Genomic DNA, 22,077 nt, shown 5'->3' with positions numbered 1-22,077 from the left:
AAGTGAAGTCTGCTGACTGCATACCTTTGATTATCACAACCATTCACTTGAAAGTGCCCAATTAGAATTTTACAAGACTGGATGTTCTTCTAAAAAGATATGCTCTACTTCAACCATATATATTGGAGCTGAAGCAGGAATTAATTCAAGGAAGTCCTATGGACTGTATTGTGCAGGTCAAAGTAGACTATCACAATGGCCCCTTATGACCTTAAAATCAAAGAATGTTTTGATTTTAAACACATTTACGTTTAGTAGGCATGACTGCTTTCTTGATTTGAAGGCAGCAATGGTTTAGTGGCTCAAAAGCAGATGAAAGTTACTGTTGACAGCTAATGGGGCTCACTTCACACAAGAGCATTTGTTTTTGTGTTAAATGGTACTCTGTTTAAGACCAGATGCTGACAGCCTATTCACAAGGTTTAATTACTACCCTCTCTCCGCCTACATTTTTTACATTATCTGCATCCTCAAAATAGATTTCATTTTGCTCTGAATAAAAATGTCTTTTACACCAATATTCAAGTCAACTGTCAAATATTATAGGGGAGAAGTTTAAAGCAATCAAATGTAGTATTTAATGCAAAGAGGATTACATGGGAGTGAGGCAAGTTTGTAGAAAAATCAAGTGAACAGCAGTCAAGATAAAGACCATTTTCTAGCACTGAAGGTAGGTTATGTCCAATAACAGAGAATCCAAGGAAAATTATTTTTGGTACCAAACAATATAGCTGGCTGGTTCACTGTAAATGAAGGATAATCTTATGTATTGTTTTAAAACATTTTAAATTTTCTTGGATAATGAGAGCTCCCACTAATGTATTTACTGTTTGGGTTACTAAACAAATTATATCCTTGTCACTGCAGTTAGCAGCATAAAGAGATCTCACAAATCCCAGTTATGACAAGTGGCACTGCTTCCAACGCTCATTCCAGTGTGGAAATACAGAGTAGGCAAAACCGTTGCCAAAACCAGTCGGCAAGAGGAAAGGTGAGTGCAGAGGGAACCTATGCCACTTGTAGAGTACAGATATTTTGTCTCCGAGTTCACAATTTCTACCTTTCTTTTTAGAAAGTGCTCCACTTATTCAGTTTTAAATGTCATGGCATGAAGACTCATATTTATAGATAGATACCACTCTGGTATGGTCAAAATAAACACGTTTAAAAAAACCATCATAAAAAAAACCCAAAAAACCCCTCCCCCAGATCCCACTGTTTCCGAAGTAGCATTTTTTTTAAACAAAAAAAAAAAAATTAAACTATACATCAATTTAAGTTACAGAAACAAAAATAACCTTCATAAGATCACATGTATAAAACAAGAAATGAAATGTGATTTTATTTAAGGCAATACTGGGCTACTTCACAAATCACCACCTCAAATATATACACTGCTCCACACTACTAATTTTCTATCACATTCACAACAGGTTCTTCAATACCAAATGCTGTTTAAAATCTCCAATGTAGCAAACTATTTTTATTCACATTTCCATTGTATTATGGAATCATAATAGCTTTGTACCCAATTAAAAGCAATGAAAAATGTAGTTATAGGAAAACTATTTAAATTTATGACTTAACTACATATGAATACCATCCAAAGATACTGGATGTTAAAATTTACAAAAAATGAGAACTGTCAGTATGTGTTGAACATATGAAATGTGATCCTATCCAGCTTCTTTCCTGTAAATAAATGCTTTAAGCAAAATAAACTGGATATGGCAGACTTATCTAGGTTTAGTTCAAAAAGTTCTTAATTTAAAACGATTAAAGGACAATTTTAAAAACTTGATCGCTTAGTTACAAATTAAAATTCCGAATATAAATGTGTCATTTAATAGTTTAGACTTACAGACTGCTGGTGGCAGCAAATGATTTACAATAATAAATATATACAAAAAATGTATCTACAAATAAAGAGTACTGTTATACATGAGAAGTGACCTGGTGAAAGATACCAATCACAGACAATTCACAAAGATTTAGTTAATGGAAAGGACAATTTGATAGAAAGTTGAAGTTCTGATCAACTATTTACAAAACTGAAGCAATGATTCTGTTCCTCAAGTCCCATAGGGATAAAAACAAATAAGAAATTTACATGACTAATGTCATGTTTCTGCTAGGTTAAATCACTTCAACAAAATAAAAAAGCTTCACAATTACTAGCATGCTTGATGGCTTCCTATTCAAAATAAAAATGTATTACAGGTCATGTTTAAAACACAGTTATCAGTAATGTGATTCCCCTTCCTCATTACCCACAATAATTTCTTTTGCAACTGTAGCTGCTGGATCATCCTCCCAATGTCCTTCAAGTTTTTTCAGACTGACAGTAGGTTTCATTTCCTGAAGTTGCTTCAACACAAGCTCAGTGCAGTCTTTAAGAGTCTTGTCTAAAACTATTTTTACTTTATCACTACACTGAAGTTGTGATGGGTTGGCAAACTGTACAAGGGTTTCGCTTTCACTACAGGACCATGTAATGTTACTACTTGCCAAGGAGGTCTTTTCATTGGATTTTTTTGCATTTGAATGAGACCCTTTTTTGGTTCCACTGCTATGGTAGTCTCTCTCCGCATTTTTCTTTTGCTTCACAGCAGACTCTTCCAGGAACTTGAGGAATGATACTTCAAATCCCATAGGCTTAAATGAACTCCAATCGAAAGTTGTGGGTTGCTCTTCAGCGGTCTGAATAGCAACAGCAGTCTCTTCCTCCCTACGCATGCTGCTTAATTCAACTGCCAGTACTTCTTCAGGTTTCTCAAGTCTTCTCTTTTTATTTTGAGAAAGGTTTTTTTCTTTATTTGCTCTCTTTAAATTATTTGATTTTTGCTTTTCTGAGTGGCAGGAGACAGTTTCCTGAAAGTTACTATTTACACTGGAAGAGGTCTTAGCTGGATTTTCAGCACATGTGCAATCCTCATTAATCAGTTTAGTAATGAAGAGTTCTGTCAGTTCATCCACTTCATCTTTCTCACCTTTTTCAATTTCACTCTGTGGTAATGCAGAGGTACTCAAGTCATCATTGCTCTCTGGCAAACATGGATCAGACTCTTTCACATCACTTTTTTTATTAGCTTCCTCTTGTTCGGAGGATGCTTCCTTTACTTGTGAGACAGAGTGTTTTTTTGAGACAATAAGAAGATTTCTGTGTTGTGAAGTAAATGCCTTAGACAACTTATGACATTTATAATGTCTAATTATATTACTCTCACTTGTAACAACTGAGGAACATCCTTTTATCATACAAGGATACTGTGTTACAAACCTGCTTGTACATTCAGATAAGGCATCATTTATAGCCTTTATTGAATACACATGTTTTCCACGTTTCAGGGAATAAGCCTTGTTTTCTTGAATCTGCCCACCTTTTGTATTCTTGCTTTCCAAATTAACATTTTTCTTTCGTTTGGTCTTTATTGACAATCTGTTTCCTTCCTTTCCTGACCTATTGTGTTTCAGTCCTCTATGTTTAGACTTTATTGGCTTCTCTTGGTTTGCCTTGCTGGAAATATTTTCCTGACCTGGTGTTAATCGCCGGGGCCTTATTAAGTGATCTTTATGCCTATCATTATGTTTATTAAAAATGTGTCTTAGAAGGTTTGATCTAGTTGCGTACATACGATCACAGCCCTCACAATCACACTTGTATATGCCATCTTCTTCTACTTTGTTTGGCCTTATCTTAATTCCATGATCTGTTTCAAGATGTAGAATATAGTTAAAATAGGCTGTAAATGAAGATTTACACTGAGACTGATCACATGGAAATCTTCCAACATCCAGGGCTGATTTCATGCTTCCGATTTCCTCAGGAGTCATCTCATGAAGCTTCATATAATGCTGTATCAGACTAGTAACCTCCTGAAATATTCTCGAGCAGTCACTCACTTCACACCTGAATTCTTTCACAGTCTGTTTGGTTTCAATTTCATCACATTCTTCTTTACTTGGCTCACTTTCTTCTTCAACCTCCACAGAGAAGGCAGGCAAATCTGATTTGTGAACAGCCTGGTAATGAAGAATCAGGTTTTGCTGTATTGTAAAAGCTGCAAAACAGCCTTGATGGACACATCGGTATGGTCTGTAAGGACTATATCTAGTAGGAAACTCAAGAGATTTGGTTACTGGTTTCCTGCGTTTTCTTTCTTCTTTCTCCTTCCGATGCCTCCTAATTTTGCGTACTTTTGGTTGTATCTGTATATTACTGAAAGACGCTGCATTATGTTGCTCTGGAGGAACAGTAAGCACTTGTGGAGGTTTTTCCAGTTTTTCAGGATTTTTTTTTTCTGGGATTAGCTTTTCTGGGATTTTCACAGGTTGTATGACAGCCTCCTTCTTTACTTCAAGTCCTTTAACCAACCGAGGTTCGTTTTTACTTTTCATTATTAGAGTCTGCAGATTTTTTATTTCAACAGGCCGTTGGGTTATGTTTATAGCTTCATTATGAGATCGTCTTCCATAAGGTCTTTTTATTTTTAATTTTACCATTTCCTCCGTTGTGAAATGATGCACCAGCTGACAGTGTGCTCGGAGATTTGAATTTCTTGTGAATGTTTTTGGACAGGTAGTTACAACACATTTAAATGGGGCATACTTCAATTGATGCTTCTTGATTTCCAGTATCATTTCTGCAGTGTATTGATGTACCTTGCCATAGTGTTTAAATAATGCATCCTTTGTCATAGCACTATAATCACAGCCTTGGTCCTGGCAGACGAAAGGCTTGTGGACTTTGTCACTAAACTGAATATTACTGGTCTCTGAAGATGGCTGGGCCACGGATGTATTCTCAGTTGATACAACAGCAACAGCAGTAAGCGGTGCTAGAGTATCCGTTGGAGGACACTGAGACACACTATCGGACACCTGACTGGACGTATCATTTTCTAATCTCAGTTTCTGCAAACCCTCTAAAATTTCCAACACTTGAACATCATCCTTTTGAGAAGTTTCAGGTTGAGAAGAGTTACTCTTTGCAGTGATGACATCCCTAGTGCATACTGCAAATTGGGTATGGTTGGGTAACTTAATATTCTGTGAACAGTTTGCTGGAGGGAGTTCTGTAGAATTTACTTGTGTATTCTTGGTTGACCCAATGACAGCATCCTGGATTTCATTTTTTACCTCAAGCATTTGGGAATTCATAGCAGTCTTAATTATTTCAAGGGTTTTCTCAAAGTTTTGAATAACATTGTCCTCTGAAATCTGTAAATCAGAATTTCCTTGAGCACAGGCATTCAGAGTCATCATTTGGGAGTCACCATTTTCAGTTTTTATTGTTAAAGGAGCTAATGCTGCATGAGACTCAAGATTAGTTTTGAAGTTTTCTTTGACACTAGGCACGAATAACTGATTGTCAACATTATTTAGTTTTTGTGTAAGATTTTCCACCAACACCTGAGACTCACAGTTTGCCAGTAAGTTTGACTGAAAATTATCTGTTGGTACTTGCACACTCCCTTCAATGCTTTTGGCTAGAAGCCCCATTGCTGTTAAATCATTTACTACTAATTTTTGTGAAGAGTTAGGTGCAAGCAATGGAGTAGCTGCTTTTTTCTTTCTCTTTGAAGCACTGCTCCCCTTCTTATTCAAGGTATTTGATCCTGAATTCTTGGGACTATTTATAACAGAAACTCGTGAACTATTACTTGCAAAATTTTGTGCTGCTGCAACAGAATTAGAAAATGAGCCAGAGCACAAGCCATCTTCAATAGTCTTTAGCATTAAATCATCTGTTGCAAAAACAGGCAAATTGTTGCAGTCATCTGATGAAGGAATTTTGTTGTTTAGGGCCCGGTTTTGGTTTGTTAGTAGGGTACTTGGGTTGCAGACTGTCTGCAAGAGAGGGGATACAGCTGGATTGGAGAGAACCGCTGCATTCATTTGAGTTGTACCAGTGACACAGCTAGTTGTAACTATATGTGGAAGCATTTCAGAGTTATCAAATGTACTTGGAATGCCTGCAGTTTCCAAGGCTTGCTTAATAATTTCATTTCCTTCCTCATTCCCACTCGGATTAAAGTTAGCCACACTAGCCCGTGGAAACATGGTCTGCAAAAAAGCAGCTGAACGATTTTCAGCTGTAAGCAACTGTAGGAATGATGGATCTTTAAAACATGCTTCTGGATTGAATGTAGACTCCTGGGTTTGCTGCAAGTTTCCTACATTTGAGGAAAGAATCATACTGGCAAGTAGAGATGATTGTCCATTAGTCTGCAGGGCTTCTGGAGAAATTTCTGATCCCTCAATGGGTTTACAAACAGACCGTTTAGACAAGTGACCACCAAGTGATCTGGGATTAGTAAAAACTCTGAAACACCTACTACAGATAAATTTGCCATCTCTAATTATTGCTGGCCATTTTGCTCGCTTGTTATGTTTTGGCTTCCTTTCTTTTCCATTTGGACCTCGTCCACGATCCTTTTTCACTTTTTCTGAAGCTGGAACTTGGGAGGTGGTTTCACTGAAGTTATTTTCGCTATTTGCTCGAGAAGAAAAGATTGGTTCATCAACACTTTCCTCCTTTGGAAATACAGAACTAGTGTTTCCTTCTAGCTGTGATGAAAAATGATTTGTATTGTTTTCCAGCTGTGAAAAGACAGAATTTGGGACATGGTCTGCTGGTGAAGGAAAGAGAGAAATGGAATTGCTTTCGGCAGGTAAAGGAAGAAAGGGATCTGAACCACTGTCAATATTCAAAGGCATAACTGTTTTTGCCAGATCTTCTAATTGTGAAGGTAAAGTCGTACTAGATAGATTTTCCATTTGGGAACATAAAACACTCTCAGGTTCACTTTTAATACAGACTGGATTTATGACACTTTCCACTGTTGGTATCATTGGATTAGATAAAGTTTCTAAGTGGGTTGGGAAAAGTGTATTTGAGACATGTTGCAACTGATTCGCACAAGCAGAATTTACACTGGTTTTGTTTTGTGATGTAAAAGCAGCATTATTGGGGTTGTCTACTTGCGATGGCAAAAAATACACAATCTTTCCATCACTAGGCATATTTTGCAAATTGCTAGGTTTTCTGGTTTTCTTATTCTTACGTTGCATTTTAAAAGCAGCATATTGATCAGGGTGTGCTGCCTTCATATGTTTGCCAATACTTTGTGAGGAGTTGTAGGTTCGAGTACACCCCTCAACTTGACAGTTAAATTTTTGAACTGGTGCTACCGGTGGTACAGCTGGAACTAAAGAACTGCTTAGGCTGGACTGTGATGGAAGAAATATAATACTCTCTAATGTCTTCAGGGGCAAATTAAATGGATTAGTTGCACTCTTAATACTGTCTTGAAGTTTGGAAATGGGTAAGTTGTTTCGAAAACCTGTCTGATTCTGCATGCTGAAGGGCATCATATTACTTACTTGTCTTTCTAGGCTTTTTGATGCAAGAGCTTCTGGTTTTGGTGTGTCTGAATTTACAGAAATGTTTTGAATATTCTGGGATTGACTGAAACAATCCTCCTCCTTTCTTTCCTGGAAAACTGGAAGACAAGAATCACTGCAAGAATCTTCTGCTGCTGAACCCAACTGCCGGACTACCGATTTACTGGTATTTATTTTACTGCCTGCAGAAGCTAACTTTCCTCTTCTTACAAAGTTATCCCGGACCTTCTGGCTAAGAATAGGCATCCTGATATTGCTGATTCTAATCGTTGCTTCTTTCTTTACCAGACCAGTGACAGAGTGCTCCAAACCATCAACAGACAGGGAATCAGCTTGCCTCAGTGCACTGGCTGATTTATTTGCTCTCTCTGTCCCAATTGATTCTACTTTGATTTGATCCCACACATTACTTCCTGCTTCAGTAAAGTTACTTGTGTTATTGTCTAGAGGAGAGATCAATTCCTTTTTTACAGTGACCCCTTCAGGGTTTTCATTAGCTTTTGAAAATTGAATGAGATCAGTTCGATTAGTCTGGCCTTCAATCTCTAACACTTTTTCAGGCTGCTTATTATGATCTTCACCATGTTTTTCTAGTTCATTCTGAGAACGGTAAACTTTTCCACAGCCTGCGAATTTGCAGGTATAGGTATTATAGTGTTGTGCTTCATGATCATAGAGCAAATATGCTTCTGAAAACACTCTGCCACATTTAGGAAACATACACTTTGCTCTAAAGACTTGATGTTCTTTTCTATGAGTTAACAGCTCAGCGTAACTGTTAAAACCTGCCTTACATTTCATCTGTATGCAGATGTAGGGCTTGCTGCCACAGTGCATTTGTAAGTGATCGTTGAGGTGAGTAACACTTACAAAATGTCGTCTACAGTACTGGCAAATCACTTTTTTGCTTTGCATTTCAAGAAAACGTTTTGCTTCTTCATTATCTTTATGCCCTTTTGCATGTGCAATCAAATTTTTAAAGTATTTAAAACCTTTTTTACAAAATGTTACTGGACAAGTGAATTCATTAACAGGCAATGGTTTTTGAACTGGTATTATCTCTGGTACATAAGGTTTATCTTTGTCATCATTTTCATCATCTGAACCATCGTTATCGTTGAACACTATGAAGTCTGTTGAATAAAGACTATTCTTTTTAATGGGTCGTTGTTCCTGCTTGGATATGGCATCAGCCTTCTGATTCTCACTGGTGGTTGCTATTTTAGGAGGTCTTCCCAATCTTCTCAGTGGTTTCATAGCAGCCAGTCTCTCTTTGCTGGACTTCTTAACATGCAGAGTTACATGAGGAACAAAGGTTTCTTTAGAATTAAAATTGTGTGCACATATAGGGCAACTGTAAATTCCATCTTTATAGTGTTTCTGTGCATGCCTAACTATTCTATGACCAAGGAATTCTTTGTCACATAACACACAATACTGCATGTAGGCTTGCCAGTTCCTAAACCTAGCTGATATGAATCCCCTCTCTCTCAGTTTTTTAATTTCTCTCTTTTTCTGCTTTTCATCTCTTATGCCTTTAAGCAGGCTTGTAGCTTCATCAAAATTGCCAGCAAGACCATTCAGAGAAGTTTCTTTATTCTCCTCTTGGCAGTCTTCGACCTTCTCATATACTTCACTGTCATTCAACTCATCTATTGAAGATACAATGGATGCCTCCTCTCCCATCAATGCAAGACACTGACGTTTTAGAGTTTTCCAGTCCCAGAATTCTGGATCAAAAGGCCACTGAGTTTTCAATACAAGCAAGAGCTCGCAGCGTAATGAATTTGGTATTGGAAGATTCTCTTCATCGTATTTCTGGTCAGGCTGATTATACAGCATTTCAACAGCATAGTATGCATCCACAGTGGGCTCAAGAAGAAATTCACTTAATTGACAAGCACGTTTAACCTCCAAATCATCGGGCAACAAACAGGAGATAGTCTTGCAAATGGATATCTTGACATCTGTGTTTTCACTGGATTCCAAGCGCAGTGCTTTCACACACAGTTCAATACAGGTTGCAAGTCCAGCAGCTTCAATCTGCAATGTACAAAGACACAAATTTTAAAAAGTCAATTTACTTCAACTGTTTCTGCATTTGTTATTACAAGATCATTTTCATAGTTAAATCCTGAATTTCAAGGAATTGTAAAGGCAAATCATAATAAGGCGTTTATTATTCACATATCAAGTTAAAAAAATGATAACTTAGTAGCTCACACTGTAGAACTGTGCACCACAATGAAATAAAACCCTATGCCTTGCTTGGGTTACTTGGTCTCCAAGGCTGGTAAAGGAATCTGAAACACCAGCCTTTTTAAAATTCACACACAAGTGAAAAATGCAGTAGGCTCCCCTTCATGTTGCCCTGTTAGGATTACTTATTTCAGGAGTGTGTTCAGTAGTTCAGTCTTTGTACTAATGAAGTACTGGGCCTTTCCCAAACAAAACCAACCAATTATGCCAAATTCTATGTTATAGTTTTGAGAGGGACTCTGTTGATATCAGATTCATTTCACTTAGGACCTTCAACTTAGGACTTGAATTCTGGTCACAGACGCAGAAGGCAAGTGTGGTAATCAGTAAGTCTTCTAACCTTCCTAGTTACACTAATTATAGCAGTAAACACAGCACTCTGATTCTCATTTACACTAAGGACACTTTACACCCCGAGGCAGAAACCTGGTGGGATAAGTCTCATGACTAGAATATTGGTATAGAGAGGTATAGCTTATTCAAGGACAGGCAGGGTAAAAAGGGAAGAGGTGCTGCATTATATAATCAAGAATGTATACACTTGCTGGGAGATAAAGAATCAGGTGAGCGGCAGACCAGTTGAAAGTCTCCGGGTAAGATAAAACGGTAAAAATTAAGGCTGACATCCTGGTAGGGATCTACTATAAAACTATCAAATTAGAAAGAGTAGGTGCATGAGGCATTTCTAGAACCACCACCACAAATATCCAAAGCAGAAGACTGAGTAGCAATGGGGGATTTTAACTACCCGGACAACTGTTGGAAAAGTAATACAGCAAACACGACATTTCCAATAAGTTATTGCAATGTATTGGGGACAACTTTTTGTTTCTGAAAGTGAAGGATTTAACTGGAGCACAGCCTTTTTATACCTGATTCTGACCAACAGAGAAAAATTGGTTGTGAAGGTGGAAGGCAATTTGCGTGAAAGTGACCATCGTTCTAAGGAAAAGAAGGAGTGAGAGCACAACGGCAAAAATAAAATAGCAGACAAACTAAGAGAACTGGTACATAGGTCCCATGGGAAGAAAATCTAAGGGATAAAGGAGTTCAGGAGAGCTGGGTATTTCTCAAGGAGACTATATTAAAGGAACAACTACAAACTATCTTGATGCAAAGGAAAAACAGTCTGAGGCCAACATGGCTCCATCAGGATCTCTTTAGTGACTGCTAAATCAAAAAGGAATCCTACAAAACATGGACAAATTGCTACAAAGGAGTGCCAAAGAAAAGAACAAGCATGTAGGGACAAAAACAAAAAAATGAAGGAACAAAATGAGTTACATCAAGCAAGGGAAAGAAAAGGCAATAAGAGGTTCTTTAAATATATTAGGAGGAAAAGAAAAACAAAGGAAAGTGTAGGTCTTCTACTTAGCAAGGAAGGAGAGCTAATAACTGATAACATCAAGAAGGCTTAGGTGTTTAATGCCTATTTTCTTCAATCTTCACTAAAAAGGTTATTGTTGACCAGATTCTCAACACAATTAATACTAACAACAAGGGAAAAGGAATGCAAGCCAAAAGTGGGAAAGAACAAGTTACAGAATATTTAGGTAAATTAGAGGTATTCAAGTCATGAAATTCATCCTAGGGAATTTAAGGAACTAGCTGAAGCAATCGGAACCATTAGCAATTATCTTTGAGAATGAATGCAACATGGAAGGGCATATGTAGTGGAGCCCTGCAGGCGTCAGTTTTGCGTCCAGTACAATTCCATATTTACATTAATGACTTGGATAACGGAATGGAAATGTGTAGATAACACCAACCTGGGAAGGCGTGCTAGCACTTTGGAGGAAAAGATTAGAATTAAAAACAAAACTGACAAATTGAAGAATTGGTCTGAATTCAACAAGAAGAAATTCAATAGCCTGGGGCAAAGTACTTCACTTGAAGGAAAAATCCCATGCACAACTGCAAAATGAGGAATAACTGACTAGGTAGTTGTACAGCTGAAAAGGATTTGGAGGTTATAGTGGATCAAAAATTGAATGAGAGTCAACAATATGATGTAGTTGCAAAAAAGGCTAATATCGTTCTAGGGTGTATCAACAGCAGTGTTATATGTAAGACACAAGAGGTAACTGTCCTGCTCATCATGGCACCGGCGAGGCCTTAGCTGGAGTACTGTGTTCAGTTCTGGGCGCCAAACTTTACTAAAGATGTGGACTAACTGGAGAGAGTCCAAAGGAGAGCAACAAAAATGACAAAAGGTTTAGAAAATCTGACTTGTGAGGAAATGTTAAAAAAAAAAAAAAAAGGCATGTTTAGTCTTGAAAAAAGAAGACTGGGGGGAGGGAGGGAGAGAAAAACACCCAATAATAGTCTTCAAATATGTTAAGGGCTGTTATAAAGAGGACAATGATCAATTGTTCTCCATACCCACTGAAGGTAGGACAAGTAGTAATAGGCTTAATTTGCAGCAAGGGAGATTTAGGTTAGCTACTAGAAAAACTTTCTAACCATCAGGCTAGTTAAACTCTGGAATAGGCTTCCAACAGACACTGTGGAATCCTCATCATTTGAGGTTTTTAAGAACAGGCTGGACAAACACTTGTCAGGGATGGTTTAGGTTTACTTACTCCTTCCTCAGCACAGGGGCTGGGACTTGATGATTTCTCGAGGTCTCTTCCAGCCCTACATTTATATAATTCTGTTACATTTATATTCACTTTAAGGTCCTGCTACACTGCTGAAGAGTGTAAATGAGAAGTAAGGTGACTGTATTTATAAATAAACTGTCCTATTCCTATGTCTTACATTTCTACTATCAGGGAGAATGATTCATAGCTCATTCAGTGAAGACTTCCTGTTTTTAGGAAAAATATTAGGCATATAATGCACATGGCTCAAGGTCTGGACCACAACTCTTCATGCAACCAGTTGTTTCTACCCAATCCAAATTTTAAAAGTAAATTAACCTTAAATGAAGGAAGCAGTAGGACGACGAGTATAGTCCCACAGGATATACTAACTGAAAACAACTTGTTTTTTCTCTTAAAACAATTATCTATGGATCCAAAGTCTATAGAACAAAAAACTCAAGAGAGGACAAGACTTAAAGTGATTAACATTAAATAATACAACCAAGATGTAGAGGAGACTTGGAACAATGGGTGACTCTACATACAAGATTAACTGAGATACACGGATTGAATTTAGGATACAGAATCAGTTCTAAATCCATAAAAAGCAAAATACTTCAGGGTTTAGTTGTAACTTAACTCCTCAAAGCAAAATTATACCCTTAATGGTGAATCATAAAGCAACAACCAAGTTGTTTTTTGCCTTTTACGGTTTGTTTAAAATATTGAGTCTCTCAAATTTCCTCCCATAAATCTCTTTCCCATTTTATTTTCATTAATATTTGAAGTATAAAGAGTATCAGGTCCTTACATTCCTCTCTTCACTAAAGTAACTTGTCAAGCTATTTGGAGCGTAGGACTCGTTACAGGAGGATGTATCCTCAGCTATAGCTCTCCTATCTCCCAGCTGCTGAGCTGCAACATCTATTCCCCCTCATGTCTACAATGAAAAGTTGTAATAAATTAAATCAGTTTAGCTACTGCAACCCTTTGTGTGGACATTCTTAAATCAATTTAAGGGTGTCTTAATTAATTCACTTAAGATGAATCAATGTATCAACTTAAGCCAAATGGCTATGAAAGACTCAAACCGATTTAAGAAAGTCTACCAAAAGGGGGATGCAGTGATGTAATTACGTCAGTTTATATACCGATTTACTTAAATCGGTACAACTTGCGTAAGTAGGCAAGGCTTAGAGCTCGAAGGTTTAATGTACTTGCTAGCTGACATCCAGAAAATTTTCAAATCTTGATCTGATGTTCCATTCAAAAGACCATGAAAAAAAATACACCTTCTAGAGTATCCTTACCTCCGAATTAATTACTTTAATCAGGAAGAATATATGATAAACCGTCTTAGTTAACACCGAAAGTTGACGACACCTCTCTAGATACACTTGTACAGAAGGCTCTACCCTTTGCTGCAGTTTGCTCCAGAAGAGAGTCAATTCCCTGGAAACAGAGAGTTTTAAAAGACAGAATAAATGGCAGCATTAACACAACCGCTATATTTGATCAATTTGCAGTTCTTTAAAAAAAAAAAATATGAAGGATGAAAACAGGATTTATGCTGCCTCTCTAAAAAACCTAACAATTCATACGTTCTTTTATAGATCAGGGTTCATCTGTTCTGGGGTTTATTAATAGGAATATCAGATGTAAGACACAGGAGGTAATTGTTCTGCTCTACTTGACACCGGTGAGGCCTCAGCAGGAACACTGTGTCCAATTTTGGATGCCACATTTTAAGAAAGATGTTGACAAACTGGAGAGAGTCCAGAGGAGAACAACCAACATGATAAAAAGTTTAGAAAACCTGAACTATGAAGAAACCCTGTTTTTTTAATCTATGTTGAGTCTTGAGAAAAGATGACTGAGAGGGAACCTGGTTAAGTCTTCAAATATGTTAAGGGCTGTCATAAAGAAATGGGTGATCAATTGTTCTCCATGTCCACTGAACGTCGGACAAGAAATAATGGGCCTAAACTGCAGCAAGGGAGATTTTGGTTAGATATTAGGAAAAACTTTCTAACTATAACGGTAGTTAAGTAGTGGAACAGGTTGCCAAAGGAGGTTTTTAAGAACAAGTTAGAAGAATACCTGTCAGGGGTGGTTTAGGTATACCTAATCCTGCCTCAGCATGAGTGGATGGACTACGTGACCTCTTGCAGTCCCTTCCAGCCCTACATATGTATGATTCTATGTTAATGCATAGACTTTATGTACACATTATTTCTTTACTATATTTAATTACTCTGAAATCTATCATTATAAAGTTAGATTGTTACACTTATACTTTTATTCAAGTAAAAATATGGAGGCCAGACTGCTTCTTCATAACAAAATAAATTAGAAAACACCAAAACTGAAGGTGTAAATGACAAGAATGTTTTAGATAACCAGTGGAATGATACACAAAGATTGGCCCCAAGCCTACAGCAGGATCCATTACTGCAAAGCCCTGCGCTCTTCCATGTCCAATTATCTTCACGTTATACTTCACATAGGTACAGGAGTCAGCATTAGCAAATCCCGGAGCAGGACTGGGACCAAACCAGCAAGTTACCAATTTTACCAGACTAAAGTTAAAGTTCCAGTGGGTCAGCTGCCTCCCAGCAAGACCTGCCAGTTGCCCTGGATGCGCAGTGAAAGCTTGTTTTAACTACCAAATGCTGCTAAACTAGCATGTGGCTTCAATGCGAATGTGGAGAGATCTTGCTGGAAGAAGATTTCACATGAAAACCTGCACATTTTTTAATACAGGCAAAAAGAAGTAGGTGACTTATGTGAAAAGTGCTCTTCCAGATAACAGAATTGTTGTCTAAAATTGAGACAGTTTTCATTACAGTGTTGACCATCTGCCTAACAGATGTAAAATTATTTGTTTCCACAACGTAATACAGTTAATTTATTGTTAAGTGACTCTGCACTCACATCATCTGCTAATGCCTGATCCACAATATGGCCTTTGAAACAATCAAAAAATTTTAAGGTAACGATGGTAATTATTATGGGTTATTACAAAAGCATTAATTTTATATTAAGCTTTTTCTTTTGTTTTTTCAAAAAAAGTTGACAGGCCCTACTCCTTCCAATAGATTTTAAAGTGTCAAATGATCCAGTTTTACTCTTAGAAACAAACAAAAAGAGATTCTAACTCACCAGGCACAGTACATCTCTCCTTGCTGTAGCTGACGAGATAAAAACGCTGCACATAAAATTAGAGCACTTTTTTCATCTCCATCAGACTCTAGGTTACAGATCATTTCTAGGGCATCTTTGCAATCTACTGCTGCGATCTGGAGAGGAAAAATACAAGATCACTGACTAGATGGTTTTCAAGCATGTGGGTAATATGGTGCTCTGTGGAAAACCAGGAATAAGGAATTTAATGAACATTTTCAAACGTCTTATTTTTCAATTAATTGCTTAAAGCAATTCAAGAGCTTCTGGATAGAACACGCATGGATCATAGAATACTGGATCTGCCAAAAGTAAAAGGAAAGTTGTACACAGGTAAAATGGATATAAGCACGTATCTGAAAGATATCCTAAGACTTAATGTTTATGTGTTTATAGTAAATTCATCCAAAGATCTTAAAGCCCATTATTCATATTATATGTAAAACTACACATACTAATAGTAATGTGTATCTCTCTCTCTCCTTACATATCAGTATAATTAATGAGTAGTTTTAATAAACTTTATATTACAGCCTGACTTCTATACAAAAAGATTTACTTACTGTTAACTCAGATTCCCCATCCAACTCAACTTACTAAAATCAGTGATGTTATTGCTGCTCAGTAATGAAAGGATGCGAAGGTTAATATATGAGTATCACTGTATCTTCCACAAAATCAAAGATAAAGGGGGCAAAATAACCTGTTTACTGAAGGTAGATTAACAATGTTTTCCTAGCAGATGTGTTACATTCTTTTTGGTATTTTTATTATTTAAAGCTGGGAGTTATAGACTAGTAATGTTTACCTCCTATATTTTGATGGGAAACACAGCCTGCCATCTGTACTGTGGTTGGTGTTCACCATTAGGTCAAGGGCCTATTGTCAAGTAAACCAAACCCCTAGCAAGCTTTAAGAATCATTTGTAATAATATTATTAAATGTGTAACTTTTATTAAGAGTGGAAAATTTACTGAATGAGGCAGGGTTCTCTATTACTGAACAGTGATTATATCCTAACCTAACAAGGCAGTGGTTTTCAACCTGTGGTCTGTGGACCCCACTATGTCTAAGGGGTCTATGAAAGTTGACTATGAAAATAAAGTTTTGGATCCCAGAAAAGGCATTCTGTTTTTCTGATCACCAACAGTATGTGAAACCTCCCGCCCCCTTACAGGTCAAACTCCGGAAGTGTTGTCGTTACCACACAAGCCCAGTTTAGCGCCCTTTCTTACGCTGCGTCAAATGCCATGCTGAGCATGTTCAACATTTATAGCTGAATTCTGCCGAGTCCATTTTCAGCCTAAGACTCCTATGGTAGGGGTCCGCAGACCATAGGTTGAATTTCTGAAGGGGTCTGCACCTCACTTCGAAATTTTGTAGAAGTCCACAAATGAAAAAAGGTTGTAAACTAGTGTAATAGAGCAATATAATCCCCTCTGATCTTGGTACTTTTTCTTTCTCCAATAAGCTAACAATGCCTGTACCATCCCTCATATTTTTTCCTTTTTCCTCTTTCCTCACTTACCAGATCTCAATATACAAGCCCCTCTGATTTTGATCCATTTCTCTCTCTTTATAGTTTAACAACATATTATCTGCAAAATATTGTTTGTTTCTCTAAATACCAACTATTACTATAAAAACCCTCAGACTTTGTCTTTTTCCTATATAAATAGTCAAGTTATGTAAATCTCAGATTTTCCTCATTTTCTCTCTGATCAGTATCAAATACTGGTACAAAGCTCATCAACATTTGCTGATTTTTCCACTCTGATTATTGAAGAATAACACGCTTCCTCAGTTTCGAGGAGAACTGCCTCTCTGAGTCACTAACTTGATTAAGGGGAGAAAATATCAGGTAGAAAGAGTCTCTTTAATCTAGCTGAGAACGGCATAACAAGAACCAATGGTGGGAAGCTGAAGCTAGACAAATTCTAATTAGAAATAAAGCACACCTTTGTAACAGTGAGGGTGATTAACCACAGAACATAGTAGGGGTGGATTCTCCATCTATTGATGTCATCAAATCAAGACTGGATGCCTTTCTGGAAGATATGCTCTAGCCAAACACAATTTATGGAGTTCAGTATATGGGTAATGATGAAACTGTCTGACTTGCGTTATAAAAGAGGTCAGACTAGATGATCTAATGGTCCCTTATGTCCTTAAAATCTAAGAATCCCTGACACAAGGGCCACCCCTCTGCCATATTTCATGTCTTTGTTCTAAAAGATGGGGGCACTAGAGGCTTCCAAAATTTTTAAACACATGCAGAACATATTTTTTCTAGCCTCTTTCCTGAAAATGGCTGAATAGTTTTGGCTAACATCTTCCAAAAAATGTCAGCCTGAGACACACACCCAGCATAGAAAAATTCAGCCCAAACGGTTAAGCTTTGGCATATAAGTAACAGACAGTAGGGTCTGATAGACAACCTTAATAATAGGCGGTGCCACCAGCCATGCCTATAATAAAGGACAGGTCACTGAAAGAACTTTTGATAACTTGTAAATAACCCAGTGTTAAACTTGGAATAAGGTTTTAAAGGAACACGAGTATGAAATATTTATCCGACAGAAATTTACAGTAACTAAGTCTAATACAAATTGCTTCTCTGAAGATTTACAACTTCTTATTCTCGTTATAATGAATTTTGCATAAATTTGTAAGGCTTTTTTTTTTAAAAAGGGAATTTAAAACCCATAGTAAGTGACTAGTAGAAAATGTGAAGAAAGAGCTGCAAGACAATTGTAAAGATTTTGAAACAGAAGACTAACATGACATATAATCAAAGATAATTGAAAAAAATATTTTAAAAAGGGGCCAGATGTATCTGTAATCATTTTACTGTAATCCTTGTATGTACCAGGTAAAACTGTTCCACAAGTGACTTTACTTGTGAGTGGATACTTCAATCAAGTGAGTTAAAGCCTAGTGAACACTACTACTACTAAAATACATATACTCAGAACTGCAGAACCATTACCAAAATTGGCCAACAGGATGGAAAATACAAATTTAAAAGTTAAGTAACTGCAGGTATTCTAATTAATAAAGTACATATGCCTGTCACACATTACAAAAATGAACATGGCCTCTTTATTATCATAATTTATAAATGATAAACAGAGGGGCCTGAGATCAAAGCCCCACTGTACTAAGCAGTATACAGAAACATTATAAGAAACAGTCTCATCTCTGAAGGGCTTACAATTAAAACAGACAAGAAGAAAAAGGATGGAAGAAAGTGAGTATTATTTTCCCCATTTTACAGATGGGAACTGAAGCACAGAGAGTTCAAGTATCTTGTGCATTCACACACAGGAAATCTGTGGCAGAGCCCGGAACTGAATCGCTATGCTAGCCGTAAGACTTGTTTTATTTAAAAAAAGGAAAAAAGATTTCCAATTACAGTTTTACAGAGAGCCTTAAAATGAGCAATTTTGCGGGGAAAAAAACCCAAAACCCCAACAAATTGCATACTACATTTTATATACTGTTTTTAAGCAAGGGATTTCTTTTCTATAGGAAAGCCAACATCATCATAAATACTGCTGTTCCTATAGAAAAAAAAAGTCACAAACTAAAAGTAATGTTTACTCACCTCCTCCATTAGCTTTTCATTTGGTGATCCTGAACAAAGACAGACCAGGTAGGTTTGCTTAAAATTGCCTTTGGTGCTGATTTCTGGGTGGTCAGAGCACAACTTTGCCAGGGAAGTTGCTTGAGTCAACTGCTTTGCTTTCATTAGATGCTTAATTCGCATATCCAGCAAAATGGGGCCTTCAAACACTAAAAATTCATTCACTTAAAGAAAAACAAGACAAAATGTTACATATAAATATTTCATAAAGTGTTATGCAGTTAACAGATGGAATTTAATCATATTCATATGTAACATTTAAACAGAGTAAAAGGGCACAAAAGATAGGGAGCACCGGAAAAAATGTTTTTTCTAATACCTTGCTTTTGTACTGTTCATTTAACCTGCCACTGGTCACACTACATTTCAGGCAGGAAATCTAAAATGTTCTCAAAGAGGTTAAAGAATTTCTCAAAATTAATAAACTGATATGTGTTTGGAACTAAAAGCTTGCATTTTCTATTAGGATTTCTGCCACCAATAACATGCTTAGTCATCTTGCTAAAATGCCCTCTAATGACTTGTTCAAGGAAATGAAAATGTTGGTTGAGTGTTCATAGTTGAGGATGAATCTAGATTTTCTATTTTCTACCCATCTCTAATTTTTAATCATTCCACTTTATTTCAAAAATGGGATGTGTATTTTAAAGTATGAAGTTGACAATTAGGAAAGTGTAGCATTAATCATATGCATATACTACTTAAACAAAATTAGATTTTCCCCAGTCTTGTAATTTTTTGGCACAAATGTTCTTGGCAATAGTATGTTTTCACAAAACCACATTTCAGAGATGCAGTTCTTTAAGCATTCAGTTTTAGTTTACAGGCATACTCCAGCAAGTTATTTAAGAATAGGAAGGGTTCAAGCTTGACAAGCCAGTTTCACAGGAATGGTCTTGACAGCTACCTATTGTTCTAAAATTCTGGAACATTATCAAAGTCTTCTGGCATTATAGAGAAAGAGAGGGAAATGGGAAGGTGGGTGGAAGGTGTGAGTAGAAGAGAAAACGGGCAGAGGAGAGATGGAATGTGAATGGATTATAGGGGATGTAAAAGTGGGGAATGTACTTTATCATCTGCAAATTTTACTACCTACTTACTTGCCCTAGTTTTTAGGTCATTAATAAATATAATCAACACATGGCCTAGTATGGAACCTTGGGGCATCACACTGTTAACCTTTTGTCACAATGAATACTGACCATTTAATCCTCTTTGCTTTGTCTCCCCTAGCCAGTTTCTGGTCCATTGCAATAATTTGCCTCCCACTCTATGGTCACTTGACTTCTTTAGTAGCCTCTTGTGTGGAACCTTGTCAAGGCCTTTTGGAAGTTTAAATTATGTCAACCAATTTTCCTTTACTCACTATTTTCTTTTGAAGAAACCTTGCTGGTTAGACCCTCCTGTATCATAATCTTCCATGTGTTTTGTTATTCTCTTTTTAATTATAATTTCAACCAATTTGCTAGGTATTGATCCATGGCCACGGCTCCTAGGCACTACAGTAATAAAACTAACTAACTAACTAAATAAATAAGCAAGCAAGCCAGCCAGCCTTACTGGTTTATAATTCCCTGGATCTCCTCCAAGAGCCTTCATTAAATATAGGTACAATATTCGCTACCCTTCAATTCACAGCCTATAATACAAAGTATGTCCACATAAGGGGGTTGTATCAATTTCACTAAATTAGTTTCAAAACCAATTTAGTTAAATAGATACAATTTTCTCATTTAAGGGTGAAGCCAATCTCACTTTATGTAGAATCAAAACAAAGTGCATTGAATTATGTCTTGTAGATGATAACCTAGAATTGAATATATATTATACATTCAAAGATTTATGTTAAATCTTATAGTGGGACATTTCCTTTTTAAAACAGAAGAAATGCTCCTTCAATGTCCATTTTTCAAGTATCTTATCAAAGACATTCATGTTCTTCCCCACCCACAAATGACCCAGTGACTAATTGCATTTGTTCATTTTTATCCTTGCTTTTTCACCCACAGGTCCCAATAATCCTTTAAACTGCCGTGTTTACTGTTTCAGCTAGTCTGCCTTGCATAAACATTGGAACATGTTCTGTTATCTCTGAAATATGATATAAGATGACCTCGGACTTAAAACTACACTTCTAACTCATGAGTCTTCCCTCTAATCCATATGATATTAAAATTACTATATTTAATATTTTAATGCTAAGTTTTTGGCCTTGCTCTTCCACTTACAGGCCCCAATAATCCTTTAAACTGCCGTGTTTACTGTTTCAGCTAGTCTACCAGGCATAAATATTGGAATATTTTCTGTTATCACTGAAATAAGATATAGGAAGGTCTCAGACTTAAGACTACACTTCTAACTCATGTGATATCTACACCCTCCTCGAGTGATATTGATATTACTACAGTTAAAATTTTAATGTTAAGCTTTATTTTGCACTTCCAAATACAGTAATTTCATTTCAATTTTGCTTATTCTGTGATCAGGATCTGAACCTGTATTAAATTAGTATATTCCAAGACAAAACTCAGTAAAGACGGCGTTAAAGGTGAGAATACACATCAGTAATTTATGGGGGGGAGGGAGAAATCTTAAGAGCACAGTAGTTATCAAAAAACCCAAACATCACAGACCTATTAAATTCAGAGGTTAAAATAAAAAAATATATGAATGCACGGAAGTTATTAGCTAAGGTACCATAACAACCTTAACTCTGCCCTAGGACCAATGCCTCAAGAAAAGCTAGAAAAATCCTGAATGCCCAATTTCAATGTTCATCTCTTCGTCCACAAAAACTAGCATACCTTAGCAGAATGAGAAATAGCTTACCAACCTCTTGATTTATTGAAAAATATTAAGTATAATTACTCTCCACTGTTCATTAAGGTTCACAAACTACCAAAGCCTGAAGAAGATCTGACCCGGACCTGAAGAAAAGCTCTGAGTAAGCTTGAAAGCTCGTCTCTGTTACCAACAGAAGTTGCTCCAATAAAAGAT

At 36.7% G+C, this 22,077-nt stretch overlaps 1 protein-coding gene across 1 annotated transcript in view; it reads right to left on the bottom strand.

Moving 5' to 3' along the window:
* Positions 1 to 1,315: 1,315 nt before the first annotated feature.
* The window catches only part of ZNF292 (zinc finger protein 292), a 60,960-nt gene continuing 40,198 nt past the window's right edge, over positions 1,316 to 22,077 (bottom strand). Inside the window, exons 5-8 of the mRNA XM_045011177.1 lie at positions 19,042 to 19,244; positions 15,414 to 15,550; positions 13,562 to 13,703; positions 1,316 to 9,450 (exon numbers count right to left, since the gene is read on the bottom strand). Of these exons, the coding sequence (XP_044867112.1) occupies positions 2,242 to 9,450; positions 13,562 to 13,703; positions 15,414 to 15,550; positions 19,042 to 19,244 (7,691 nt within the window). The 3' untranslated portion in view covers positions 1,316 to 2,241. The remainder of the gene's footprint in view (positions 9,451 to 13,561; positions 13,704 to 15,413; positions 15,551 to 19,041; positions 19,245 to 22,077) is intronic.

Source organism: Mauremys mutica, chromosome 3, assembly GCF_020497125.1.
Source record: "Mauremys mutica isolate MM-2020 ecotype Southern chromosome 3, ASM2049712v1, whole genome shotgun sequence".
Taxonomy (NCBI): domain Eukaryota; kingdom Metazoa; phylum Chordata; order Testudines; family Geoemydidae; genus Mauremys; species Mauremys mutica.
The sequence above is the reverse complement of the archived record's forward strand: the minus strand, read 5'-3'. Positions and strand labels throughout refer to the sequence as shown.